This window comes from Dermacentor variabilis, chromosome 5 (genome assembly GCF_050947875.1).
Source record: "Dermacentor variabilis isolate Ectoservices chromosome 5, ASM5094787v1, whole genome shotgun sequence".
NCBI lineage: Eukaryota > Metazoa > Arthropoda > Arachnida > Ixodida > Ixodidae > Dermacentor > Dermacentor variabilis.
The window spans coordinates 13540970-13567250 of NC_134572.1; the positions used below are offsets into that span (position 1 = coordinate 13540970).

A 26281-nucleotide genomic window follows, 5' to 3' on the forward strand; every position below is an offset into this window, starting at 1 on the left:
ACAATCGCCCTTCCCTCTGTCGTATACGTTGACTTTGTCCTGTATTTTGCATAGTCTAATAAAAGGCTTATGTGAGAGCTAATGCCAAGGTTTCATTTCAGTGAAAGTAAAAACATTTCACATGTACATATGTTGCCCCTCATGCTCATATCCAACTTTCTTCACAAATTTTGAGAACGACCAATATATATTTTTGGGTATTTACAGTGGATTCATGCAGTGGATGACAGTTTCAAAGCGATCAGACGAAGAGCATGGCAAGGCTAGTTGCTTCGCGATGGTAATGCACAGGTACCTCAGGTAAGCTGACACCTTTCTGAGGAGAAAACTGGCGATGTTCAGACTTAAGCGGAGTTAAAACTGCACCTGCGTGATGGCTTGTTCCTCCCTTCAGAGTGAGACCAAGGAAGGAACTAGCGGGGGTGTCCACTAAAAACACTGAGTTGCCATCATGTATACGAACTACTTAGAAGGAATACGATAGAAGAAGCTGTCGTCAGCGAGGTGGTTGAACTTCGCGTTGTTTTTCTTCTTGTGTATGTGTCTATCGTTTAGAGATTAGATCGCTGTCTTAAAAAGACATACAATGAGCGTTACATATTTGCAGTAAACGTGACTTAGATTATTGACAGCTAAGAATAAAGATGTTTATGGGAAGATGGAGACCTGAAATTATCAACAATGGTTGAGTAGACGGGGCGTCGCATTAGCGAACGTTTCGGCGAGCCGACTTGCATAGGGCTCTGTCGAAAAGAACTCCACTTGTTGTAGCGTTGGCTGAAATGGCAACCTTTATTTGACCACTATCCATCGCTTAGATCATTTATAAATCACAACGCATTCAACTTCAGCAGGTGCACGCCTTCATACCCTGGACCCTAATTTACAGCTTCGCATTCCGCCCGACCTTCCACGACGTAAATGCTCCCTTCTAGTCCATCTATGACTTGGAGTAGCCTTTTCAAATGCGTACTCCTTTCTTATCGGAGTGGCTAACAGCCCACTTTGTGAGTTCTGCGGTTGCAACGAAACAATCACACACTTCTGTGAGTGGCTTCGTTTCAACCCGCAAACAGCAGCCCTCTTACCCACCCCAGAACAACTGGACAAGCGGCCACTAACAGAAAACAACATCTTTGGAAATTAGCCTACGCGAACATCAGCGCGATCCGCTATGAAGGCGCTGCCACGTTACTTAAGAGACAAATTGGCGACAAATTGTGACTGTGTGTGACGTAGGATGGGATGGTGAAACTGCGTAACACTAGGAACGCCTTCGCAAACTGCGTGACAGTGCCCACAGAAACAGTTCTGTATCGTGTGTGTGTATGTGTGTGTATGTCATCTTTTTATTTTTCTCTCTCTCACCTATCGCAACCCTTTACCCCTCCCCCGGTACAGGGTAGCCAACCGGACATAATATCTGGTTAACCGCCCTGTCTTTCCTTTGCCTTTCTTTCTCTCTATCTTCGACTGCAGCTTTAGGACACTGTGAAAAGGTGAATGTCGCAATATCTCGCAACGAATATTTTGATAGAACGCTGCAAAACTAAGCAATGCGCCCGATGCCCGAAGCTAGATAGCAGATTACTGTTATCCTTATTTCTGTGACATTTGTCGCTCTTGATGTGCTACATTCAAACACGAACTTGTGACAGAAGCGTGCTTGGTTTTTTGTTTCTTTTTTTTGTTTCTTTTTTTTGGTGGTGTAATACCCGCCGTGGTTGCTCAGTGGCTATGGTGTTGGGCTGCTGAGCACGAGGTTGCGGGATCGAATCCCGGCCGCGGCGGCAACATTTCGATGGGGGCGAGATGCAAGAACACTCGTGTATATAGATTTAGGTGCACGTTAAAGAACCCCAGGTGGTCAAAATTTCCGGAGTCCACTACGGCGTGCCTCATAATCAGAAAGTGGTTTTGGCACGTTAAACCCCATAATTTAATTTTTTTAAGGTGGTGTAATGCCTCACGGGGCTTGCGCTGTTCTATTCTTTCGTCTGACATTATTTCTTGATACTCTGTTTACAATGCTGTACCAACCAACCCAGTGTTCTACTCTGCTGAGCTGTATTTCAGTCCTATGCCTGCCCTCGTACCCTAGAACCATGATATGTTCGGTACATTAATTAATTAGGGCGACTTTACGAATATACGTGGTAAATTCTTGAAAGCATGATTTACCTTCTGCTCGTGTCTGCCGTCCACGGCTCTCAGTTTGGGGGCGAATAATTAACCCGCAGGTTGTTCCCGCTTGTGTGTCTGACGGCGTGCTTCCACCACTTAGTGCCAGTTTCGGGGTATGGTCCCCTCTGGGCCACCTTCGGAGAACTGCGCAAACGGGCCTTTCCTGACCACTGGCCATATTACATCACGGGAATGCTCAACCTGCTCGATTTTGAAAACATAGTGAGTAGCCCTGATGATGATTGATGATGATGACGATTTATTGGCATCCCCTTTGAAGCGGGGCGGTGACAAATAGTCACTTAGCTTGCTTGATTTAATCAGGTACATTGCACACGTATTTCATTCTAGCACTTTTGTATACATCTTCATAAGCATTTTTTTTATAACGCTACACTCTTCTCCGGTCAACCGATAAGTCGGGCCCCCAGTTTGAAAATGATTAAGCTATATAAAGCAAGCCCGATTCACAGGCATTATGGCCATGCGGACATTCCTTCAAGCAGCACTATTGCTTGAGAGCCAAAAGAATACGCTGCTGATAAAGCTGGACTTGCTGCCTGCATTACAACATGTAATTTAATATTTGCCGCACGTAACACTTACGTTCTCACGATGAGGCATCCATCCCATAATGCTAAATCATTCGTTTTACAACAAATAAAGGCAGCAGTAAACGTATGATTAAGAACTACCCTTTGTTGTCGGCTAAAACAGGCTTTAAATAAGGAAGAAGAATCGTGCAAAGATTCCTGGTTCTGCAGGGGCATTATTTGGGCGAAGGTTTGATTGCCGCTGTAGGTATTTATTCAAAGCACCTGACATTCTTGGAGTACGCTTACTTAGAAATAAAAAAAACAGAAAGACGTTATGTGTCGGTTGTAGACAAGACGCAGTGAGAGGAATGGTCTAATTACATGAATATTCCATCGCATCGCCTGGCTAAACTTACAGTGCAAGCAGCACACATCTTTCTTCTGCTGTAACGACGTCATTGAAACATCGATCTTTCAAACTCGCCAGAATTCTTGCTTCGTAAATCTAAAGGAAATGCACGCTGATTACCGGTTAGCCGGGAAACATTAGCGGAAGCATCTTTCGTCAATTCGTACTTACAAATAGCTCGAGCAGGACTTCATATTACTTTACATGCTGGGCACTTTCCCTCCCTCTTACATATTCATACATGGTAGTCCTATTTATATCGCATAAAAAAATTATTATCCTTCGTTCTTAACTCCCGGCTTGAACCCTTGCAAGATGAAGGAGGGAACCCACCCAGATTGAAGGCAGCCATAAGAAATTCATAAGAAAGCACGGGTAATTCCGAGCGCTATATCTGTCATCGAGTAAGCAGCGACAACATGTGCGACCAGAGGACACCAGGCATACTGGGTCGGTAATGAAGAAACATACTGACCGCTGGTCTTCCGCCTACAAACTTGCCTCGGTGCGACAGATAGCAGGTGCCGTCTTGAATCTTTTACAGCGGTCGGATGAGCCAAAGCAACCTCTGTTCGATAGCAGACCGTTAGCTGGACACACAAATCCTGTCCTCCTCTGTCTCGCCGTTCTCTCACGCTTTTCTTTCCGTCGTCCAGGCCTTGCGTTTTATTAATGGCGCGCTATGGCATCCTCGCGGCAAAACGACGGACGGTTACCATTAATACGGATCATTCTTGCTGGGCCTGCAAGCCAAAGCCGCAGCGCATCCTCTGAGTCACAACAATCGCACAGCCCTGCGCCGGCCTTCTGATGATTGCACGCAGAAGCTTACGTGGCAACGTCGGACAACTGACGCGGTCATTTTTCTTGGAGAGAGAAAGCGTCTTGCGCCAGCGAGTCTGCAATACGTTTCAGAAATAACCGGAATGTCGCCTCTAGGGAATGAGATAACTAGAACAGCTGTTTTCCGCCTAATGGTAGATTTCAATAACAGAAGAAAGCGCTGTGGGTTATCAGTAATCTGAAAACTTTGTGGAACAAGGTAAATAGTCAGGGAACTTGAATATGCTTTGTCTCGGGAAGGGAAAGGCGCGGTCCCAGAAAAGACAAATCTTCTTTGGGTGTTAGAGTTTTGTGACTAAGCATGCGGGATCATGCGTAGCCTATTACATCGACATCCCCACCTCTGCGTATGTATTGCAATAGAAGCTTTGAGAAAGGGTGCGCAATTTCATAAGGAGAGAGAAGTTCAAACATAGCGGGAACCACTTGAAATTTGCATAAAGCCACGCTATACCACGTAATCACGCTACCGATAACATCGTCACGGCGTTCCTTGTTCCCGTATTTCAGTGCAGTCCTCAGCACTGGTATACAGCACTGGACTTTCAAGTTTTCATGCTCATGCTCTACTTCACACGGAGATTAAAAAGGCAAGCACTTTCTATTTCTTTCTTTCTTTCAAATACCAAAATAAAAACTATGCTCAGGCAATTGCTCTCACAAAGTAATGTCGGCTGCCTTTTAAGCGATATCTCATAGCAACAGAACAGGATAATATGTTCTAATACAGAATACATAGAGTCAAAATTATCGAGAATTCGTTGTTCCACCTTCGCCAGTGTTCGTTGCATTGAATTGATTCACGCTTGATTCAAGGTCTAAACGCCTACAGCTTGTTCAAGGACAGGTTAAACGAACGAACTAGTGCGGCTACAGTATCACAGCACTGCTGCCATGCGTAGAAACTCTCCTTGTTCACTATACAGGATGTTTCAGCGAACACTTTCAATTTTGTTTTTGTTTTTTGATTGCCTGTGACAGTCAGCACAATTCTAGTCAATGAGCTGCTCTACTCGAAGAGGCGGACATTCATGCACAAAATTTTGAAATGCATAATCGGCGCATTAACAAACATTTACTAATTAAATTTTTAACTAAGTACCTATTGGTAAATATTGCACTTTACAAATTCTAGCGGGTGAGACTGCCAATGCATATCCACTTGAAAATAATTGTGTGGATGACATCATTTACGAGATATGCGCCGTCAAACTGCGGGAAAAATGCACTGTCGTTCCACTTACTTTCTTAACAAAACGCTGTTTTAGGAATTGAAACACAAAAGTAACTAGAAAGCCAATGCATTTCTCCGCAATGTTCGGGACTGGTGTCATCCTGAGAATTCATTCCCAGTGGATTCGCCTGGCGAACTGCCCGGCTGGAATTTATAAATTACAATAAGTGACACAAGGTAATAAGCAAAAAACTTATTTATTGAATTTTTGTTGATTTGTCGATTATGCATTTCAATTTTTTCGTGCAAATATTGTCCACCTCTTCGAGAAGACCAGGTCACGGAATAGAATTGTGCTATCTGCCACAAGCAATCTAAAAAAAAAGAAGTGTTCGCTGAAACAGCCGGTATTCCACTGTCCTCGTTGTATTTGAAGCCATGGCAGTACGTGCAGTAGCATGCACCTGCACACGAAATTACGAGATTATTCCGTCTGGCTTCTCTATTTAGACACAAATTAAGCGCATGAGATATTATCATGTTTTCGATTTCATGCTCCTATACAAGGAATGTAACTAAATTACGCCCTTTCTTGCGTAATATCGCCTATACTGTGCAGGATTGCAAAACATCCGTTGCTACGTTGGTTATCCGCGCAATGAAGCGGATCGTTCCTGTTAAAATTGAAGTCGAATCGCAGAAACCATATACCCAAAAATCAATCCCGAAAAGTTCAGACACAGTTTAATTGTCTGTGATTAAGTACGCTGAGAGAATAATCAATGATAGCTGAAGCATTGGAGAAAAGGCCGTAAAAAGGCTATACGTAATCTGGGAGGAGCAATTCGAAAAAAAAAAAAACGTGCTCGGTCGTTCTCGAAGCCGCTATCCCACTCTACTAACAACGAAATACTGAACGAAATGAATCTAATAAACAGGAAAAGAAAGTGAAGGCAAACTATAAAGGACGAGTTTAGATGTCGTGTGCTAACGAAGAAACGATGATGCGCGTAAAGTCTACAACATTCCCGGCAAAAATGTCGAAAGCCACAGTAGTCGCTGCTCGGATGGGGAACAGGAGCAGAGTTTTATATCGATGCCGAAAGAGCTTGATCTGTAATATTGGGATCTTGTAAGCACCAGATATCTGCTTATATGTTTCCTTTAACGTTACATTTATTCCTTCGTGCGAGATGATTCGTTGTATTTGTTAACGAGCAAGGAACGCCGAGTCATCTCGCGAAATGTATTTCACAGGAGCAGTGAATAGTGACCGCGAATAATGGACTAAATGTCTACATTCATCACTTTTGCTTCCCTTCAGGACTGGCAGCAAACGGCCGCTTCTTATTATCATGGCGCTATCGATGTTGTTCACCTACGTCCAGAACCACATGCTGGAACTTACTCCAGGACTTCTGTACTACACTCCTCTGGGAAGGTGACAGTGAACTGAATAAGGTCTTATGAATTATTTTGTGTGACACGTTAACCATGATGTCGAAAGCTGCACGTTACTGGCCACTCGAGGCACTTTGTGTTATTCGCGGGCTTTTTTCACGCTCGGAAAAACTCTCTTATGTAGCAAGTATCGAGCAACAGAAAGTTGTATCGGGAGCTTTTCATGTTACCCTATAATTTTTCCATTGACACTTTTCATCTAATTATAACATTAGAGAAATTGAATAATTAATATCTAATTAGGCGGAATGTAATAAATAATCTGAGTATAGCATTAACTTGGTTCTGTCCGGCTATATGGCTTTGCATGTTTGCAGTGTTTGGCTCAAGTTACGTGGGACAATCTCTCTCTCTCTCTCTCTCTCTCTCTCAATATATATATATATATATATATATATATATATATATATATATATATAAGCAAGCAACGAGTTCACGCGAAATTGCATACGAGCTCGAAAAATCACACAGACGGGCCCGGTCAAACATTTCTTCTTGTCTTCTGCAGGCACAGGTATGCCGGTTTCGTGTATTACATGCCATACACCCACATTCCGAGCTACTGCATTGGAATTCTTGCCGGCTACTACTACACGAAACATTCGTCACGAAGGCTGTCCAAGGTAAGCATAGAGATACATACTTGGCTATCTCTTTTTCTTCCATTCTGCTTTCTTTCCTGAAGAGATGTAACAGCGGTTATAGTCTCTAGCTACTTCTTGCCAGGCAAGCTTCTTCCTCCCACTGAATGTCTTATGGCCGGGCTACTTGGTGCTCAGCAATTAATAAAACGACTGCAGGGGAAGCTTAACAGCTAAGGCGCATTCACGAAAGGAAACTCATAATTGGACCCCAGAAATGAAGCTTCGCGGCTGAGAAAAGATTCATCCTTTTCAGCGAACCAAGGCAGTCTCCAGCCGATGCCTCTGAGTAGCTCTCTCTATCTCTGTCCTCTTTCAAACACCTAAGTCCTCCACCCCAGTGCAGGGTAGCAAACCGGAAATTAGTCCCTGGTTAAACCACCCTGCCTTTCCTCCCTCGCTCTCTCTCTCACCAGTACAGGCAGGCAACAAAAGACACCGCTGTGAAGCGAACATGTGGAAGTCGAAAAAAGAAAAGAAAACAAGGAAAGATTTCGAAGAGCAACGCATTTGGTTTAGTTTTTCCCAGTTTCTTTAGCAAGTTATCAGAAAAACATAATAGAAACATTACTGGCGCAATTTTTCAGCGTTTAGAACAGGTGGTGCCCAAGTTTACCATTCAGAGCAATGACTTCCCCCTCAGTAATGCAAGTTGCTGAACGGTAGGATATAAACAAGGAAAAAAATATTGGCGGGGCTCTTCCTCACGAAGTGAATTCTTAATGGTATTAAAGTAGATCACGAACCTATATGAAAGCATTCTGTTTTTACTTACTGCTATTTGCGATTTACTTCGCCCTTCGAATTTTTCTTTGCTTCACTGTCACCATCCTTACTATTTTGGAACATTGAGACTAAAGTGCGCAGCTTACGTGAAACTTTTACTCCGTCTACAGAAGTAAGTTTTATTCCAGCCGGCGTCCAAGTAACATGCTTTTTATTGATTTTCCAGTGTTTTCGTCTGCAACGTTGTGAAACTATTAGTTGGTTTGTTCAGTACACAAGATACTGAACACCCTCTCTCGTTTTCGTAATAACATATTTAGGTTCCCACGTTCGCACATTAAAAAACTAGAGAATGGTGATTTAAACCTTTGCAACAGTAGTAACTGTGTAAGGATTTTTCTGCTGCATTAATCTCGAATTTTGTGACAATTAAAATAAAGGTAACCAGAAACTTGGGGCTTGCTTGTAAACGTTTTTATTTCTGTTATCAAGCGCGACAACCAATTTCTTCGCGATCTTTGAAAATTTCTTGCTTTTGATAGTAATGTCTATTGTTAAACGAATATTTGTTGTTTTCCCAGAAATGTTTATTTTTCATTAGGCCTGTGGCTGGTCTAGTGTGACTTTCTTGCAATGGGCCAAATACTAGCCGGAAAGGCTATTGGTCCAAATATTTCTGCGTGCATGTTTTGGACATTGTACAGTATAGCTATGATTGATAGGATTATCGATTGAATCCTGCGCAGCGGAAAGTGGCCTTGATGTGGGCGGCAGCGGCAGCCGCCATCGGGATTTCCCTGTTCGGCACCGTCCTGTGGACGGGACACCAGCTGCCGTCCACGGCCGCCACGGCCCTCTATGCCGCCACCACCCGGACCCTCTACTGCGGGGGCCTTGCTTGGATCATGTACGCTTGCCTCACAGACAGAGGCGGTGAGCAACATGCCATTTCATGTATGCACGCGCCACCAAAGAAGCTCCACAGCAGCCTGTTATAGGCAACAGAGGTTGCGAAAGAGAAAACTTTATTGCCTCTTTCAAGCTGTGATTAACTAAACTTCCTGTCCCTCGGATACTCTTCTCGCTCACTGAATAGCGATGGCTTCGAATTTGGCAGCCTTGATGCTATGAGGCATACAATGTACGAGGGTTTATTGCAGAGCTATCTGCTCCTAAGCTCACGTTCTACGTAGCACCTGCTGTTAAATCTTAAAAGAGTGTTCCGTGGGTGGCTCTGGCTGATACTTTCGAGGCTAATATTGAACACAAATAAAAAAAAAGTGGTTGGGAGGATAGCCGCCGAGCTTGCCCAATTGGTAAAGCACCGCACGCGTAATGCGGAGGTTGTGGATTCGGATTTCACCGAGGGAATGTTTGTCTTTTGGCAAACTTTCAATTTCCTTTACATTAATTGTTCGTTTATTCGAATGGTTGTGACTACAAGAAAATTGTGCCTCTCATGCTTCCTTATTAATAGTTCTCGCTCAAAAAGAAAAGCGAACGTGCTCCTGTTAGTAATCTCAAAGATTGGGCTAGTTGGTTCGGCACGATTTAAAATGTAACAGCGCGACTTTGGACGATCACGACGAAACCGAAGAGCAGACAATTTGGTGCTAGCCCTTGTGTAAACACAGGTTTACGACTGCCAAAAGTCGCGCTCTTACCTTTTGAATCCGGAAAGTGTTAATCAGAATTTGGTTTCAATTCCATTTCATTAATCTCATACAAACAGCAAGATTCTATAGCTCCGTCTGGTGCTGTTTTAGGCGAGTTGGTAACTGTAATCGATATGGGCGCGTCTTTGCGCACAAACAGAGGAAGAAAACACAGGTGTAACCTCGTTCGCCTGCATCATTTGTGGGATGTATTCTGCGACGATCACTTCGGCGATACTGCCGTATTCGCGTGGCGTAGTGCTCAACCAGCCAATCAGCTCATCCGATTTTGTTCAACCAGCCACCCAGCGCGCGTCTAACGGAGATACTATCGCCGAGGCGACACTATTGGCGAAAGTAATATGTCCCCATATTTGCGCGAAAAGCCACAGATATGAATGAGCAAGGTTCATAGCGCATGAGTAATTATACAACTAAGAAAAGCTAACAGTTTGAGTTACCCAGTTGAGGTTCAAAAATGTAAGTGACAATTTTATAGGGAAAGAATACTTCGCAATCGTGAGGAAGGACGCTTCGTTATAAAGAACGCTCATCCCCAGCTTACATTTCTCCCACCCTAAGTGCGGTGCACTGAGTAAAGAACCTCGAGCACGAACGCTTTCCGAGAACTATTTGGAAAGCTCGATAGCGTCGCGGCTCTCCGTAGCGAGAGCACGAGTATTGTTTCCATTCGAAAGCCTCACCTCGACTACCAACGAACCGACCCAGACCTCTCCTCATTCCTGGATTTTGGCGGTGGTAAAGGAGAGGAATGGCAACAATTACCTCCTTTTGATGTGGAGAACATGCGCGGGCAAACTGTACGACTGCATGAAATTTTCGGAATAATCGATAGTTCCTGTAAGGCCCTCGCTGTCGCTCTTTTGCCCCTGAGGATCTCGTTTACAGGGGACATGGAGTCTGCGGACGGAAACAGCCTGTAGTCTGTCGAAGTCTGCGGAAGGCAGCCTTGTAGGCCAGCCTACTTACAGTGTTTCGCAAACTGTTCACTAGAAAACTAGGAAGCGATTGCATATCCTTGTTCTTATTTTCACTGCACTGCTTGGAATTTCAGAGCAATGTGCACAACGAAATACGTCTGCCCTGGCTTTTCCTATGCGTGGTTATTTAGTAGACAAAAAGCTAAGAAAAGTTGTTGTTTTTTGGGCGTTGTCGTCGCTTATTTGCGCATGCTTCCTTTTATTAACATCAAATGCCGCTTACACTGAGGCACGATGAGAACTCCAAAGGCTGCTTGCTCTGAGTTGTGTTAAAAAATTGCCTGGTTTGACATCCCGGAACTGCACAGCAGGTTATAGGTGTCGCCGTAGTGAGGGGCTAAAGGCTAATTTTGGCCGCCATGGGGTTCACTGGCGCGCTCCGAAATCCAAGATGTCGTCTTTCCCGCCCCCATCGAATTGCGGCCATCGCTGCCGGGAATCGAGCCCGCGCGACCTCGTGCTCTGAAGCAGAGCCCCACAGCCGCCGGGCTACGCGGCGAGTTTGAACTCTGTTCCCTGCATTTTTAGGCGAGTTTTCATTTTCTTTAAACAAAAAAGAAATCCTGGCTGGTTAAATTGTCATGTCTAGACATGTCCACTTTCGAGGTTTCACGAAGCTTGACAGCCGTTCTACTGCCATGAATTATTCTTAAATATGCATTGTGTTGCTAGCGGAATCATGTGTCAAGTGTAATGTAACAAGCAATGTTTGCCGACATTAACTTGTGGTCTCCTCGCTACGCTCACGGCGCGCGCGCTCCGATATCGCGCGCGCCGGACGACCACCGCGGGTTCGAGCACTCCGAGCCGCGACTCGTGCAGGGCACCGCGTCTGCGCCTGCTCCGGCCCGCTCCGTGTGCCGACGAGCAGCTGCGCGCGTACGCGCCCCGCCGGCCCCAGCCTAGGGGAAGGCGAGACCGCGCGCGCAGCAAGGGAGACCCTAGGCGAAGCTCTCTAGAAGCCACAGATAACATTTATTACGGTGGGACTCAATACAAACATACGTTTTAACATCACGACCGAATCTGAAGCTAATTAGGACACAAAACATGGCCAAATGGTCGCCGGTGGCCGCTAACGGCGCACCGCGACAGAGAGAGAACAAAGAATTCCAGCAGTAAGAAGCTGCCTATCCTTCGGTCAGCAGCTGCCATCGCGCGCCCCACAGCAGAGAAAAGGGAAATAGAAAGAAACGACAGAGGAACAGACGAGGGCACGATCGGAAGACGCTGCCTCAGGACATCGATCGAGACGACGGAATAATGCGCGCGCTCGCCGAGGCCGGGACCCCGCCGAGCCGAAGTAACCATCGGCCGGCGGCGGACAAAGGGTGCCGCCGCCGGCAGAGAGGAACACGTATGCACCTTCCGACGCCCCGATGTGGCCTCCCCGGGCCCGTCTGCGCGCGCTTACCCGGAGTGCACGCAAGCAGGGCCCGAATCCCGCCAAAATATCAGCCAATGCGGAAAGCCTGTTGACCTTCGCGTGGGCGGGATGACAGCAAAGCGACAGTGTTTTATGACCCGCTGCAAGCCCGTCAACGCAAGGAGGAGAGGGACACGGAGCATCCCCCGGCAACACAACTCTATGGCCCTCACACAACACTGCGAGAGCCAGAAACTCCACAAACTACACTAGGCATGTTCGCGAACCGGCAACTATTTAAATGATTGAAAGGTGCCACCCACCGTGGTTGCTTAGTGGCTTTGAATTTGCGCTGCAAAGCTAGACGTGGCGGGGTCGAATACCGGCCACGGCGGCCGTATTTCTACGGGGTCAAAATGAAAGAACGCCCGTTTACCGTGCATCGGGTGCAGGTTAAAGAATCCCAGGTGGTCAAAATGAATCCGGAGTCCCCACTACGGCGTGCCTCATATTCAGATCGTGGTTGTGGCACGTAAAAGCCATGATTTTTTTTTAAATGTTAGCCATTATTATGTTTGTTTCTCGTTTATGTAAAGACCGCCCGTGATGTTCGATGCGCAGGATTCGTTACCAGTGTCCTGGCGTGGCCCGGATGGGCTCCAATCAGTAGACTTTCTTTCTGCATTTATATCATTCATGACTTCATGCTCTACTACCAGTGGGTCAGTTTCCCGGGCAGAGTTCACGGCGGTTACTATTTCATGGTAAGCACGCTCAACCTTTTCTATTCCAGTTCGCGAATGAAACAGTAGCGTTCTGCATCCTCTTTCTAGAGCGCAGCGCGCCAATGTGAAGCGGGATATTGCGTACGGGCGGAGCGTCAAATTATTGTGACAGGAAAGGGGCAGAGAAGCAGCAGAGTTGACCGAATTAGTATAGACGGCTGCCGCAGAACAGGAAGGGCTCACATGAGGAAAAACGACACATCGAGGTCGCCACATAAATTGCTTAAAAAAAAAAAAAAAACTCTTGCGCTGCGATCGTCTAGTTACCATGGGAATTATGGATAGTACATGGATTTATCGGATATTCGCCTCTGTGGCTCCATACGTTCTTGTGGCATTTCATCACGCTTAGTCTTTCCAAATTTCCCAAGAAATCATAATTTCTAAACACCTGATCGCAATAAGTTTCCGTGCCTATGCCTAATCATTGGTAATCGTTGCATTTACTACGACATCTATTCTTCAAGGTAATCAACGTATCTATGTCGTTTCAAGCCCGAACGGCCCAGTTCACGACAATACATGTAGTATAGCCCATTATAACCATGCTCGCTGAACGGCTCATACTTGATGTAATAGTTGTGCAGGTGGAGAGAAACAATTAAGAAAAATTGAGTGGATGTCTCATTTTCCCTTACTTAACGGCTATACTTGTAGCTCCCGTAGACATTAACGTCAGAGTTCATTATTTATATAAATCAATCAATATATATATATATATATATATATATATATATATATATATATATATATATATATATATATATATATATATATATATATATATATATATATATAAATATATATATACATAAAGCTCGTGCTCCACCTAAGTATTTTAATGATTGGAAAATGTAGAGAAGTCCGCCGGATATTGGAGTATCTGGCATGCTACTCTACGTAAGGGAAGGGGGAGAGGGGAAGAAAAAGGGTCACAATGGGGGATGATAATGGGAGGAACGAAGCGAAGGACACATTACACAACTGGTATCACAGGCGTGAGTCCAGGCCCGTGTTACCTAGGAAACGTGAAAATGCACGCATTGTCTCTGTCGTCTGCCAACTCTGTGGCCATGCGCCTAGGAAGAGGTCCTCCGACAGTGGTCCATTTTGTAAATGTCTCAATGTATCTGCCATTGTCAGTCTTTCGCGCGCATACTCAGGGCACACCACGAGCACATGTTCTATAGTCTCTACAGTACCACACACTGAACAGTACGAGGAGTCTGTCCGTCCAATAATGTGCAAATATTTGCGCGTGAAGGCGACGCCTAATCGCAGTCTGTGTATCAGGCATGCATGAGGGCGCGGAATTCCACGCAGAATAGGAAATTTCATATCGGGATCCAGCCTTTTAAGGCGGACGTGACGAGCGTTTGGCTGGGCCCAGTATCTTCTCGTCGCACTCCACCCAAACTTGAGGGCGCCTAGTGACATTTCGCCGTAGTTCACCATCCATTCAAAATGTTCCGGGTGTGATGTTTCGGGCATGCATGCAGACATGGCCATGGTCACGCGAGGCTTCATAATCAGCATGTATCCGGTGGTTCTCATAAATCAAGCCTTTAAACCTAAGTTACCAATCCTGACGTTGTCGTTCGCCATCTCGCTATAGATTAGTTCGTCCCTGATTAAGCAGGCCGTGCATGCTTATATAACGGCCGGCTGAGGCGGTAGCTCTATGTTCTACGGCTATGGATATGGATACAGCTACAGCCATGGATATTGAGTGCCCAATTATTTTCTGTATCCCTACGTTCAGAAATTTCTTCCTCGACTTCATCGAGGGGTTCACAACATTGTCCCTCGACTGAACCACATATCACTCATGAAGAACCTTCCTCGCAGATTCCAGCGACCAGACGTTGCTTGAGAAGCGCGCCTTCAGCCGTGTGCATTCAACAGTAGGCGTAGAGCGTGAGTGGCGCCAGAATTTTCGTCCGGAAATCTCCGAAAAGCGGCGCTGCACCACACTTTCTTGAGGAGGAGTGCCGAGTAGAGGTATACGTTCGCGATTAAGGGCTCCACCAGGGTTCCACAAGTGCACCCAGATCAAGCACTCATAAACCAAAATATATGCATACAAAATCATGTTAACACTTTTAAAAAATCGGCTTGCCGCTTGGAAGCCGCCTTGGCTCGTTCCTCACCGAGCTAAGCTGCGGTACTGACAATAATCTCCCAGCATTATGAAAGTTATATAGCCGTAGTCAGAGAATCAGCAGTCCAAGTTGCAAAACTGTTCACATCTTTAGTACATTCGTCATCACCGGATGAGTCGCTGTGGGAGTTCATAAAAGCACGGATGACCCTTAGTTTCGAACATCGTTTTCGAATTTGGTCCTTGATCAGGCAAAGAAATTTCTAGCTTACGCAGAACTGAATCGTTCTACAGCGACAGATTCTACACTCAAAGCCCTTCGCAATTTTAGCGAAATGACGCTCAGTGTATTTTTCCGGCACGACTGACGTTCGTGCAAGCAGTGGAGCCATTGGCGATGCGAAAGCGCCCCAATCTCATCCCGTCGAGAAGTCCCCCTTGAGCGCACTCCATATGAGAACTTCCGATGCGTTTGGGTACTTCTACCTCCAGTGATGGCTGCTCCCAGCTTTTAATAAAGTTCGCTTTCACGGCAACGGTTATAGGCGCTCCACAACGTCGACGGTAGGATAGATCACGTGGAGCAGATGTACAAGAAACGAGAAACAAAAAGCACGAAAGGCTGAAGGGGAGAGCGGACGAAGTTATTAGCTGCAGCTATATGCCAGCATACGAATAGCTGTCTCGGTAAAAGCGCAAGGAAGCGGCACGGCTTTCCGAGGGCCTTGAAATTTGTGAATCAAGTCAATCAGCTTAATCAAAGACATACTTGTGATTCTCAATAAAATCCATTTGATTTGAAATGAGCAAGCGTTTCCCTCACACCAATTATTTCCAACAATTACGTCGGTGTCAAACATTTTGACACCCGCATTGTAATATGGCTGAATCAGTCAGGATGTCTGATCGAAGTTGGTCGAAACTTCCACAAAAATAAGATAAACAAAAAAAACAAGCCATCTTATATACAAAAAAAAAGGAGACCCAACAGTTCTTGTTTTATTGCAAGTCTATGGACACTCCTAGCGCATTTCTGTCATCGGCGTCCCCGTGATGTCGTATAAATGCCAAGTGATAACATCGTCGCCGCGCGCCGTATGCTGTACGTGCAAGTGAAAGTGTGCGACGCTGCGCGCAGGAAGAAAGCGTGCCGTGGGGAGATGGTCATGAAGGTCAATTTGCTCGCTGCTGCTGCCGCGTTTCCTCACTGCATGCAGCGTTTTGACAGCGAGTGTGAACGGTGTTCGAGTGAGCCGTGGTGTTCCGTATCAAGTTCAAATGCGATAACATCGCGGCCGCGCGCTGTATGCAGTAGGTGCGAGCGAAAGCTTACAAGGGTGAGCGGAGAGGCGTCGTGGCTCGACCTCGCGCGCGCAAGGGTGGAAGCGTGCCCTCTTCAATTGCGCGCAAGACAGCAGGGAGTGGGGGGCGTTCTACTCCGGCTGCGGGTGTTTATGGCGCAAAGCGGTGTGCGGTCGGCGCAGAGTATACGCGCGCCGAGGGATGGTGGCTTCGTGGGCGCTGCGATTTCGCCGTTCGCGTTGAAGCGAATCATAGCACGAAGGTCAATTCGCTCTCGCTGCTGCTGACGCTTTTTCTCCTCGCGCTAGCGTTCTGACAGCGAGTGTCCGTGGTCATCGAGTGAGATGCTTTCATGTTTCCCTGTGCGCGCGTGACAACGTGCTTGCTAATTTAGTTAGCGAATGTTTAAAGCATTATACCTTACTTCGCATAGCTGTCTAATAATTTGCTATTGCAATCAGTGGTTCGCCTTTTGGGAGAGTCTGGACTTTGTATGAAGCGGCTGCCTTAATTCCTCCATTCCGTAGGCTCCAAAAAAAAAAAAGAAAAAGAAACACTGGATTTTCAAGATTTAGAAACAAACAAACAAAAGGGAGCTGGCTCAATATGTTCATACAAGATGAAACTGTCTCAAACGGTAACGACACCGGAGTCACCGGAGCAGAGGAAGAGCTCAGGCGAAGCGCAGTTTTGCTCTCGAAAGCCGTTCTCTTTCAGATGACCGTGGTGGCTGGGAACTGCGTCGGCTCATTCGTCATGGCCTTCGCTCTGCACGCATTCTTCGAGAGGCCTCTCATCCTGATGGCCACCGTGCTGGAAGAACGCTGCCTGCCGTTGCGGAGGTCCACCGCCTCCGACGGGCGGGCCGCCTCTGCGCAGGAGGACGGCGTCGCCACCCCACGCAGGGTCACCACCGTCAGGGGTCGAAACGACCGCACTAAGCGCCTCTGAAGAAACGCATCCCAAAGGGTGTTGCGCCGTAGCAACCTTATGTACAGTCATGCGCCTGTCGAACTGCACAGGAAGCAAATGGATGCAGCGCCGCTATCGTCACTCCATTGTTCACTAACCAGGGCGCCACTGTTTAGGGAATTGTCGGAAGTGTAACATATTTACGTAAGCCTCTGTACACCCGAAAAAGAAGACGTGACGCTGGCCCAACAGGTATTTAAAATAAAACAAACTGAAGGACCGGGCAGGACTGGAAAACTTCATTGTGGTGCTGCCGGACGCGCTTTGTGCGTAGCGGGCGTCTCCCACGTAGGGACCGACAGGGAGTATAGCTGGCGGCCGCTTCGCGGGCCTGCTGGACGGCCCATTGCAGGTAGGCGAGTAGTGAGCTTCTGAGGGATCCGCGCTTAAAATATATATTATGTAACACACCGAGGCTGAGAGCCACGCTGTGTCGTCGCTTGAACTTCCTTGTCCTCTTTGTCTGTCTCCTGCCAACAGAATTGAAGTGGTCTTTTATTTATGTGTAAAGAAAGATATGATTTGAACGGGTGGGGCTAAAACCCTGGTTTAGGTGTCGTCACCAGACCCAGGCATAAAATATTAAAAGACAAGAATATGAAAATAGTGGCTGCATCTGGTTTACAACAATTCCTTTGGCGTCTTTTTTTTTTTCAACTGCTCACTTCAATACGCTTTGTTCTCCATTAAAAAAAAAAAACCGCCCATAAGCTTTCCATGGCTTACATCACTTACTTTTTATTTGTATTTCACTTCCTTCTTCAGTTTAATAATTTACCTTCTATGTACTATAACTGCTTTTTGTTGTCATTTTCTGTCTCCGTGCGTATTAAGGCTTCGATGTACGAGTGATTAATCCGCTCTTTCTTGAACCACATTTTGTCTTGCAATACCCTGTACGCTATAAAGTAAACAAGTAAAGTTGAAAAAAAACGAGCTTTCCCCTTAACAGTTAAAATAACTTCTTACCCACTTTATCCACCTTGAAATGTTTTCAAGGTTTTCTTCCTCATGTAAGAAAAAAAAAACAGACTGTCCCTTTATGTGAAAACTATTTTACTTCTTCTTGTGGCAGAGGCTCGTTCTCTGCAAAAAGATAGACAACGACGATAGTGCACCAAAAGCGCAGGTGAAGTTTTTGCTATGTTCTACGGGACATATTTACGTATGCAACCAGATGACTGGTTAAGCACACTCACTCTAACTTATTCTCCACGCATTTTTAGAAAGTTTCTTTATTGCTGCAGTGCGTTCGCTCACTTTACCTCATCATTATTGATTTATTGAAGAATAGAAAGTTTGTGCAAAGCCAGCTACAACTTTCAAACCTATACAGCTTTGTAAATAAATAAATAAATAAATAAATAAATAAATAAATAGCTAAGGGGATGCAGCGCGAGAGAATTCGTTGGCAGCGATTGCATGCTTTTTTGTGCTTTCGAATATTTGTTTTTTATTTGATTAAGTTCAACTACAATGTTTTAATAATCCCTTTCGGCGCTAATGATCCCGTGCTATGTTTTTACAAATAGCGCCGGAGTTTTCTCCCAGCGCCCAGTCGTATCTTGAGAGCAATGAGAACTTCATTAGTGATGAAATAACATCATCTTTATGGGATCGGGAAACTAAACTCGTGGCGGGATTTCTAGTATTATTTATCTGACGTGCACGTCGGTATGTTTGAAGCGTCAGTCCATCACAAATTCACAATTGCCCCATCACAAGTGCCCCATCGGCACGCAGCACGGACAAAAGAACAGAAGACCATAGTCTTCAAAACAAGAAAAATTTTATTACGCACTCGAACTTCAGGTTTAAACGCATAAAATTCAACAAGACGTATGTACAATTGTACATGCGTACAATACGATGTACGTATGTATAACGTGGGCAGGAAGCATGGTCAGCAACTTTTTTCTTTTTCAAATGGTCGAGCGGGGCCCCTGAAAATTAGGGACCCGGGGCTGCAGCCCACATAGCTCTCACCTTAATCCGGCACGGGCCTCGTGGACAACAGACGCAGAAACACACGGTAGCGATCACTTCCCAATCTTTTTTACCACATCCACGATTAAAATGTACTGCGAAATGAAGATACATGGATATAACAAACTACCAGATCTTTCGTCAACCCTTTTTCAATCGATTCAATTGTGAAGCTTGACAAAGATTGACAAAGCTTGACAAAGGTTGCCAAATTGTAAAGCTGGACCGCGATTCCTTAACGATGCCTTTTACGATGCTAATGCCTTTCGGCGCTTTTCACGCTCGTGAGTGGTCAAGAGACGTCGAACGCGGCAACTCACGAACGCGAAAAGCGCCAAGAGGTATTAACATCGGGAAGATGCACTGCTACAAAATTGCGGCCCAGATGTCGAGATACTCATATCAGTAATACAAGAAACAACGGAGAGAGAGAGAGAGAGAGAGAGACAGGAGGGAGGGAGAGAGAACAAGGACAGGAAACGCACGGGGATCAACCGGACGAAGAAACAATGAAAATGTGTACGAAACAAGTGCCCATTCCTGATGAGTACACATCTGTTGATGGAGAATATGAACACTTACAAGCTGCAAGAAGAAGAGCAGAATGAGTTTATCGCCGGAGCGGAGATATAAAAGCGTGAACGAATTCGCAGCAAATCCATTCAGCCATGCGAACACGACTACAAAAATTAAGGGAAAAAGATGACGTGAATTTTGCGATACCTTTTTTTCCCCTAACGCCAGTTCCTCGAGTATGGATGACTATTCGTGCATTAAGCGGCCATGTTGTTCAAACAAAGCAATTTCGTGGTCTCGCAATAGCCAAGGATACTTCATAATTAATGTTTGCGGAGGAATTCTGTAACGTTATAACTAGAACAAGCGTACCTATTACTTGTGCTGAGTGTCAATGTTCAGTTGAAATGGCAAAAGAAAAAGAGCTCTTGAGTGTTTTCAATGTACAATTAGACAACGAATTTTCTATGATTGGGCTAAAATGTGCGCTTGCGTCTTCAATGACAATGACTGCTGCTGGGCCAGATTTCGTTACATACAGTATGTTGCAAAACATGAAACCTAATAGTAGATTGGTGCTTTTGAAGTTACGTAATGACTTATGAAAAAAGTAGTGTGTCCCTGACTCTTGCAAAACAGAACGCGTGATATCTGTATGCTTGCTTGCTTGCTCGCCTCCGAAAGTGACTCACACCCACTATGCGGGATTGGCCAAGAATCAAGTGATTTAAGAAAAAGATTAACCGAGTCTGAAAAGAATCACTATTGGGAAATTTTGAATGGATAATGGAATGAAGTGGGATACATTTCAAGAATTTAATAAGGAAATCGTCAAGGTTTAATTATAGACCCCAGAACAGCTGCACCAACATCCCTATGTCCTGGAGAACCCAAAGATGGAATATCAGGAATCGTTATATAGAATCCAGCACTAGGAAATTTTTCTTGTTTTCTTACTGTGAAAAAACGGCGGCATGACAAGAAGTGTTCTATTGTTTCAACTTCACCACAGCGTGAGCATAAGGAAGCGGAGGCCAGATCGATGCAGATAATAGTTTAATGCAAGTATTAGAAATCGGGATTTCGTCAACAGGACTCCCACTTTTCTATTACAGCAGAAGTTTCTGTTCCAGGTTAATGGGAACTGTCGGTAATCAGTTAAATTTGTTAATGATAGGTTCCAAAAATCTTGCAGGATTGCCCGTCTCCCGAACCAAGCAGCAGTTATGAAAGCAGATACAGGAAGGATCGGGAGAATTGAACCACTAATGGCAGCTCTTGCCAAGCTGTCTACTAATTCAATGATAAATAATACTCTATGACCAGGCACTCACACGAATCTAATTAGTGTTAAGTGAGAGGGTATTAAACGATGAAAGGTACGTGAAATATGTGAGCCACTGTTTGCAGAGAGAGCTGAATATAAGGAATCCGTTATTATTACAACTACCGAGATTAATACGTTGACTTTTTGTAGAGACAACGGAACCCCCAGAAACTGAGCTATAAATATTGGTATGTAGTCAGGAAGTCTTAAAGAGAAGGACCAGTCAAAATGGGAAGAAAAAATTCCAATTCTGGATTTTTATTCTGTTTACGATGCATCTGTCGCTACGACAGCGTTTATTTTTAGCTCCAATAAGCGATATTGTAATAGCCGATTTAATATTCAAGCCTGGTAAAACTTCTCTTTCTCTTCAGTCGTTTCGTCCTGTGAGTCTGACCAGCTGTTTATGCAAGGTCATGGATAAAATGACTGACACTATGCTGCAATGGTGGTGTGAGCAAGCAGAAGCACTTCCGGGTCACATGATGACAGGATTTCGAAGGTGGCGATGCACCGTGGATGCAATTTTGAATATAGTTACCGATTTTGAACATGAACGAGTCAGGGGGAATGTCGCAATAGCGGTCTTTTTAGACAATAAACGTGTTTTCGACACACTCTACCATGCTCATATATTGTGCGGAATACTAGAAATGGGAGTCTCTGGAAGGGTGCTACGGTGGATATCCAACTTCTTGAATGGCACATCAATATTTATTCAAACAAGCGAAGGAAGAAGTTCCTCCCATAATCATATTCAAGCATTCCCACAATGTGGTGTCTAAAGTCTGTTTCTCTTTAAGTGTGCGATGGGAGATTCAACGCGGGGACTTTCACCTGCACTACACTACTCTATACGTGCGGATGATGTTTGTATTGGACCTCTGGCTCATGTGCCCGCCTTGTTCAACCAATCTTTCAGGAAGGCCTCAACATTGTGGAAAAATTCTTAAAGGATAAAGGAATCTAACTGTTTTACACGGTGTTGCTGCCTTAAAGCAGAGGATATCTCAAGGACTTTCAGCTTTGCCTTGAGGGACAAACTTTACACATAGTAAAACAACAAAAATTTCGGGGGGTTATACTACACAGGAAAATTTCTTGGGATTCTCCCAATAAAGCCCTCGAAGTACGAATAAACTAAATAATAAATGTTCTTCGCCACGCAGCAGTTTCATCCTTACTGAAGGTACATGATGCACATATAAAGCAAAAGATAGCATATTCTTCACTATTTGGATCGCGACACTGGAGCGATCGGATGGGAACTCGGCGCTGACGCCCGTGGTTGTACCTGGGTCGCAAGCCCCAAGGGTAGCGTTGGCCTGGCGGCCTGGGGTACAACTGCAAGTATCCGAAGGTCCCGGCAAAGCATGAGTCGACTGGTAACAACGAAACAACTTGTTTATTTTAACATCGCAAAGAGTTGGCGGTCAGGTTTGACCGAAGTAGAGAGACGGGAGAGCACTTCACTCAACGGAAGAAATCGGAGCCCTCCTCTGGCGTCCGGGGGCAGCTGTTTTTATACTCTCGCAGTTGAGGGCAAGAAGGAACCCCTCAAAAGACGAGCACGTGAATGTACAATGGGCTAATGGTGACGCACACTGTCGTAGCGATGCCGTAGCACCATGTCGTGGCGCTGCGCACGATCTCGTAGCACCTGGTCGTGGCGCTGCGCAGCACACTGTCGTGGCGCTGCCGGTCGGACACAAAGACTGTAACGAGAAGATGGTCCCTGCTTTGGCATCGCCTGTTTCGGGCACAATGACTGGAACGAGATCCCTGCTTTGGCATCGCCTGTTTCGGGCCCAATAACTGGAAGGAGATCCCTGCTTTGGCATCGCCTGTTTCGGGCACAATGACTGGAACGAAATCCCTAGGCGGTCGCATCGCCGCAGACGCGCCTGGAAACACCTGGCGATGAGTGTTGCGGTGACGACGATCGGGCCAAAATGTCCGCCGCCCCGCCGCCGTCGCGCCGGCAAAACCACGTGTCGCAGGCGAAACGCAACAGACCGCCCCGCCGGGGAAAGGAGATCCCGATGGACAGGGGACTGCATCCGCTGTCCGGAGGGATGTCGCTCGATGATGCTCATAACCGAAGTCGGGCGTCCCTTGACGTTTCTTGAGCGCAGCGCACAGAGAAGGCCTCGTTCTCTCGTTCAGGTTCGCACGGGACACTGCAAAGTGACTTCGGGAGAGTTCACATTTTTGTTCTCGTTCCCGGCAAGCGTTAGAACTACGCTGAAAACTCAACCGCTCAGTCAGCAAGCACGGCACAACCCTCACTAAGCCCTGCCAGGCTCTTTCCCCTTTTTATACCACTGCCTAGTTCCTTACAGTAGTCTAGCATCACTCAGAACGCGTCCACAAATTGAAAAATTGCACTAGAAAGCATATCATCACTTTGAAACACTAAACAAAAGCAATATGTTAAAAAAAAATCCTGCCTCAGGAAGAAAAACATCAGTAACAAACAATTTTGAGGCTGATTCCTACGTTAGGGGCTTCGACTTAAGCCATCGGCGTTACCGTTGAGACTCCCCTTTTTGTAACGCACCTCAAAGGAATATTGTTGTAAAGCGAGGCTCCAGCGCAGGAGGCGGCCATTTTTGGGAGAGATGGTCTGCAGCCATTGGAGAGGGCAGTGATCCGTCTCAATGATAAACCTCGAGCCGGCTAGATAGCATGACAATTTCTGAACGGCCCACACGAGACATGCACACTCTTTCTCGGTGGCGCTATACGCCTGCTCACGACTGGTCAGCTTACGACTAGCATACAGGACGGGGTGTTCTACTTCTCCATTTTCCCGTTGGCACAGTACAACGCCCATGCCTCGCTCACTAGCATCGCACTGAACAATGAACCCTTTTGTATAGTCTGGCGATCGTAGCACAGGCTGGCTTGTTAGGGCACTCTTTAGGGCGCTAAAAGCTCTTTCCTTTGTCTCGTCCCAGACGACTGTTTGAGGCTCTGTCTTTCTTAGAGCATCCGTCAGGGGAGCCGCGATATCAGAGTACCTAGGGATGTACCTCTGATAGTAGCCGGCGACACCTAAGAACGACCGAATATCGGTCTTTGTGCGCGGTTGCGGAAAGTCTCGCACAGCGGCCACTTTTATTTCAGAGGGGCGGCGACGACCCTGACCAATCACGTGACCGAGGTAGACAACCTCGGCCTGTGCTAACTGGCACTTAGGAGCCTTTACTGTCAAGCCTGCTTCGCGCAGGCGGGTTAGCACTGCCCGCAAGTGTGTCATATGCTCAGACCAGGATGCGGAGAATATCGCTACGTCGTCTAGATACGGTAAAGCGAATTCTTGCTGTCCCCGCAACACTTTATCCATGAGACTTGAAAAACAGTATGGCGCGTTCTTCAAACCAAAACTCAACACTTTAGGACGGAATGTTCCCATTGGTGAAATGAACGCCGCATACCTACTAGCCTCTTCTGTAAGTGGAACCTGCCAATAACCCCTGACAAGATCTAGGGTGGAAATAAACTGAGCGCTACTAACTTTCTCAAGGCGCTCCTCGATGTTAGGGATCGGATAAATTTGATCCTTAGTGATGGAATTAAGCCTGCGGTAGTCGACGCAAGGACGAGGTTCCTTGCCCGGTACCTCAACTAAAATCAAAGGGGAGGTATAATCACTCTCACCTGCCTCAATAACACCGAGCTGTAGCATTTTCTTTACCTCAGCCTCCATAATATCGCTCTGGCGGGGTGACACCCGATACGCCTTGGATCGTACTGGCTCTGTGGAGGTAAGTTCTATATCATGAGTAAGTACAGAAGTCCTACCAGGCCTCTCAGAGAACAGACCTTGAAACTCTTGTAATAGCTGGTGTAGTTCGGTTTTCTGCTCAGGCGACAGCGGTGCTTTACTGATAAGGTCACTAATGACTTGACCGGTGTCTTCCCTGTTCGTCACTGAGCCTAGTCCCGGAAGCTCGACCGGAAGCTCTTCAGGAACGTTTACCATCATGCACACCACTGCTTCCCTTTGTCTATAAGGTTTGAGCAGATTACAGTGGTAAACTTGCTGTGCTTTCCGCTTTCCTGGCAGACTTACCACGTAGTTAACGTCCGACAGTTTCTGAACAATTCGCGCTGGGCCCTCCCACTGCACGTCTAGTTTGTTGTTTAGCGATGTGCGCAATATCATGACCTCATCGCCAACCTCAAAACGACGGGCCCTGGCTGTCCGATCATAATAAACCTTGGCCCTCTGCTGGGCCTTTGTCATTGCTTCACCTGACAACTCCTGTGCCCTTCTTAAGCGTTCGAGGAGCTTAAGCACGTACTCCACCACGACTGGGTCGTCGCCCCTACCTTCCCATGATTCTCGAAGCATGCGAAGCGGAGATCGAAGCGAGCGACCGTACACCAGTTCAGCTGGCGAAAACCCCGTAGCCGCATGCGGCGCGGTCCTTAAAGCAAACATCACCCCAGGCAGACACAGCTCCCAGTCAGTTCGATGTTCAAAACACAACGCTCTCAACACGCGCTTCATGACGGAGTGGAGCTTCTCAACGGAATTCGACTGTGGGTGGTACACTGAGCTGTGTAGCAGCTTTACCCCACACCTTTCGAGAAAAGTTGTCGTCAAAGCGCTAGTAAACACTGTGCCCTGATCTGATTGAATTTCTGCAGGAAAACCAACTCGCGCAAATATGGACAGTAGTGCATTAACTATCTCAACTGAGCTGAGTTCTTTAAGCGGCACTGCTTCAGGGAACTTTGTCGCTGGGCAGATCACAGTCAAAATGTGTCTGTACCCCGTGGCTGTTACCGGCAGAGGTCCCACTGTATCAATAACGAGCCGTCTAAAAGGCTCCGTAATGATAGGTACCAATGTCAACGGCGCCCTCGATTTGTCCCCTGGTTTGCCCACCCGCTGACAAGTGTCACATGTCCTCACGAAATGGTCTGCGTCCCGAAAACACCCTGGCCAATAGTACTCTTGCAAGAGACGGTCCTTAGTTTTCTTAACTCCTAGGTGTCCGGACCACGAACCCCCATGTGACAAGCGCAACAGATCCTGACGATAGCATTGAGGCACGACCAGCTGATCGAACTCCACTCCTCTGCGGTCTAGATACTTCCGGTACAGGACTCCCCCTCTTTCCACAAAACGCGCAGTTTTCCTGGCGATACCTTCTTTGACATTGCAGCGCACGTTTTCCAGGCTGCCATCCTTTTTTTGCTCGGCTATCAAAGCCGTCCGGCTGACTTTTAGCAACCTATCAAGTCCGTCTGACGTAGGCGCGATGAGCAAATCAGTAGATAG

General features: G+C 46.2%; 2 protein-coding genes across 7 annotated transcripts in view; one reads left to right on the forward strand and one right to left on the reverse strand.

Annotated features, from left to right (window-relative positions):
• Positions 1 to 17973, forward strand: part of LOC142582265 (nose resistant to fluoxetine protein 6-like) — a 63763-nt gene extending 45790 nt beyond the window's left edge. Inside the window, exons 9-16 of one of the 2 annotated variants that reach the window (XM_075691750.1) lie at positions 208 to 300; positions 2241 to 2406; positions 4483 to 4562; positions 6471 to 6587; positions 7116 to 7230; positions 8721 to 8907; positions 12618 to 12760; positions 16902 to 17973. In XM_075691750.1, coding sequence (XP_075547865.1) covers positions 208 to 300; positions 2241 to 2406; positions 4483 to 4562; positions 6471 to 6587; positions 7116 to 7230; positions 8721 to 8907; positions 12618 to 12760; positions 16902 to 17135 — 1135 coding nt within the window. In that variant the 3' untranslated portion in view covers positions 17136 to 17973. The remainder of the gene's footprint in view (positions 1 to 207; positions 301 to 2240; positions 2407 to 4482; positions 4563 to 6470; positions 6588 to 7115; positions 7231 to 8720; positions 8908 to 12617; positions 12761 to 16901) is intronic. The other variant, XM_075691749.1, reaches the window with a different exon arrangement.
• Positions 1 to 26281, reverse strand: part of Dgk (diacyl glycerol kinase 1) — a 650907-nt gene that overhangs the window by 274250 nt on the left and 350376 nt on the right. The window lies entirely within an intron of this gene.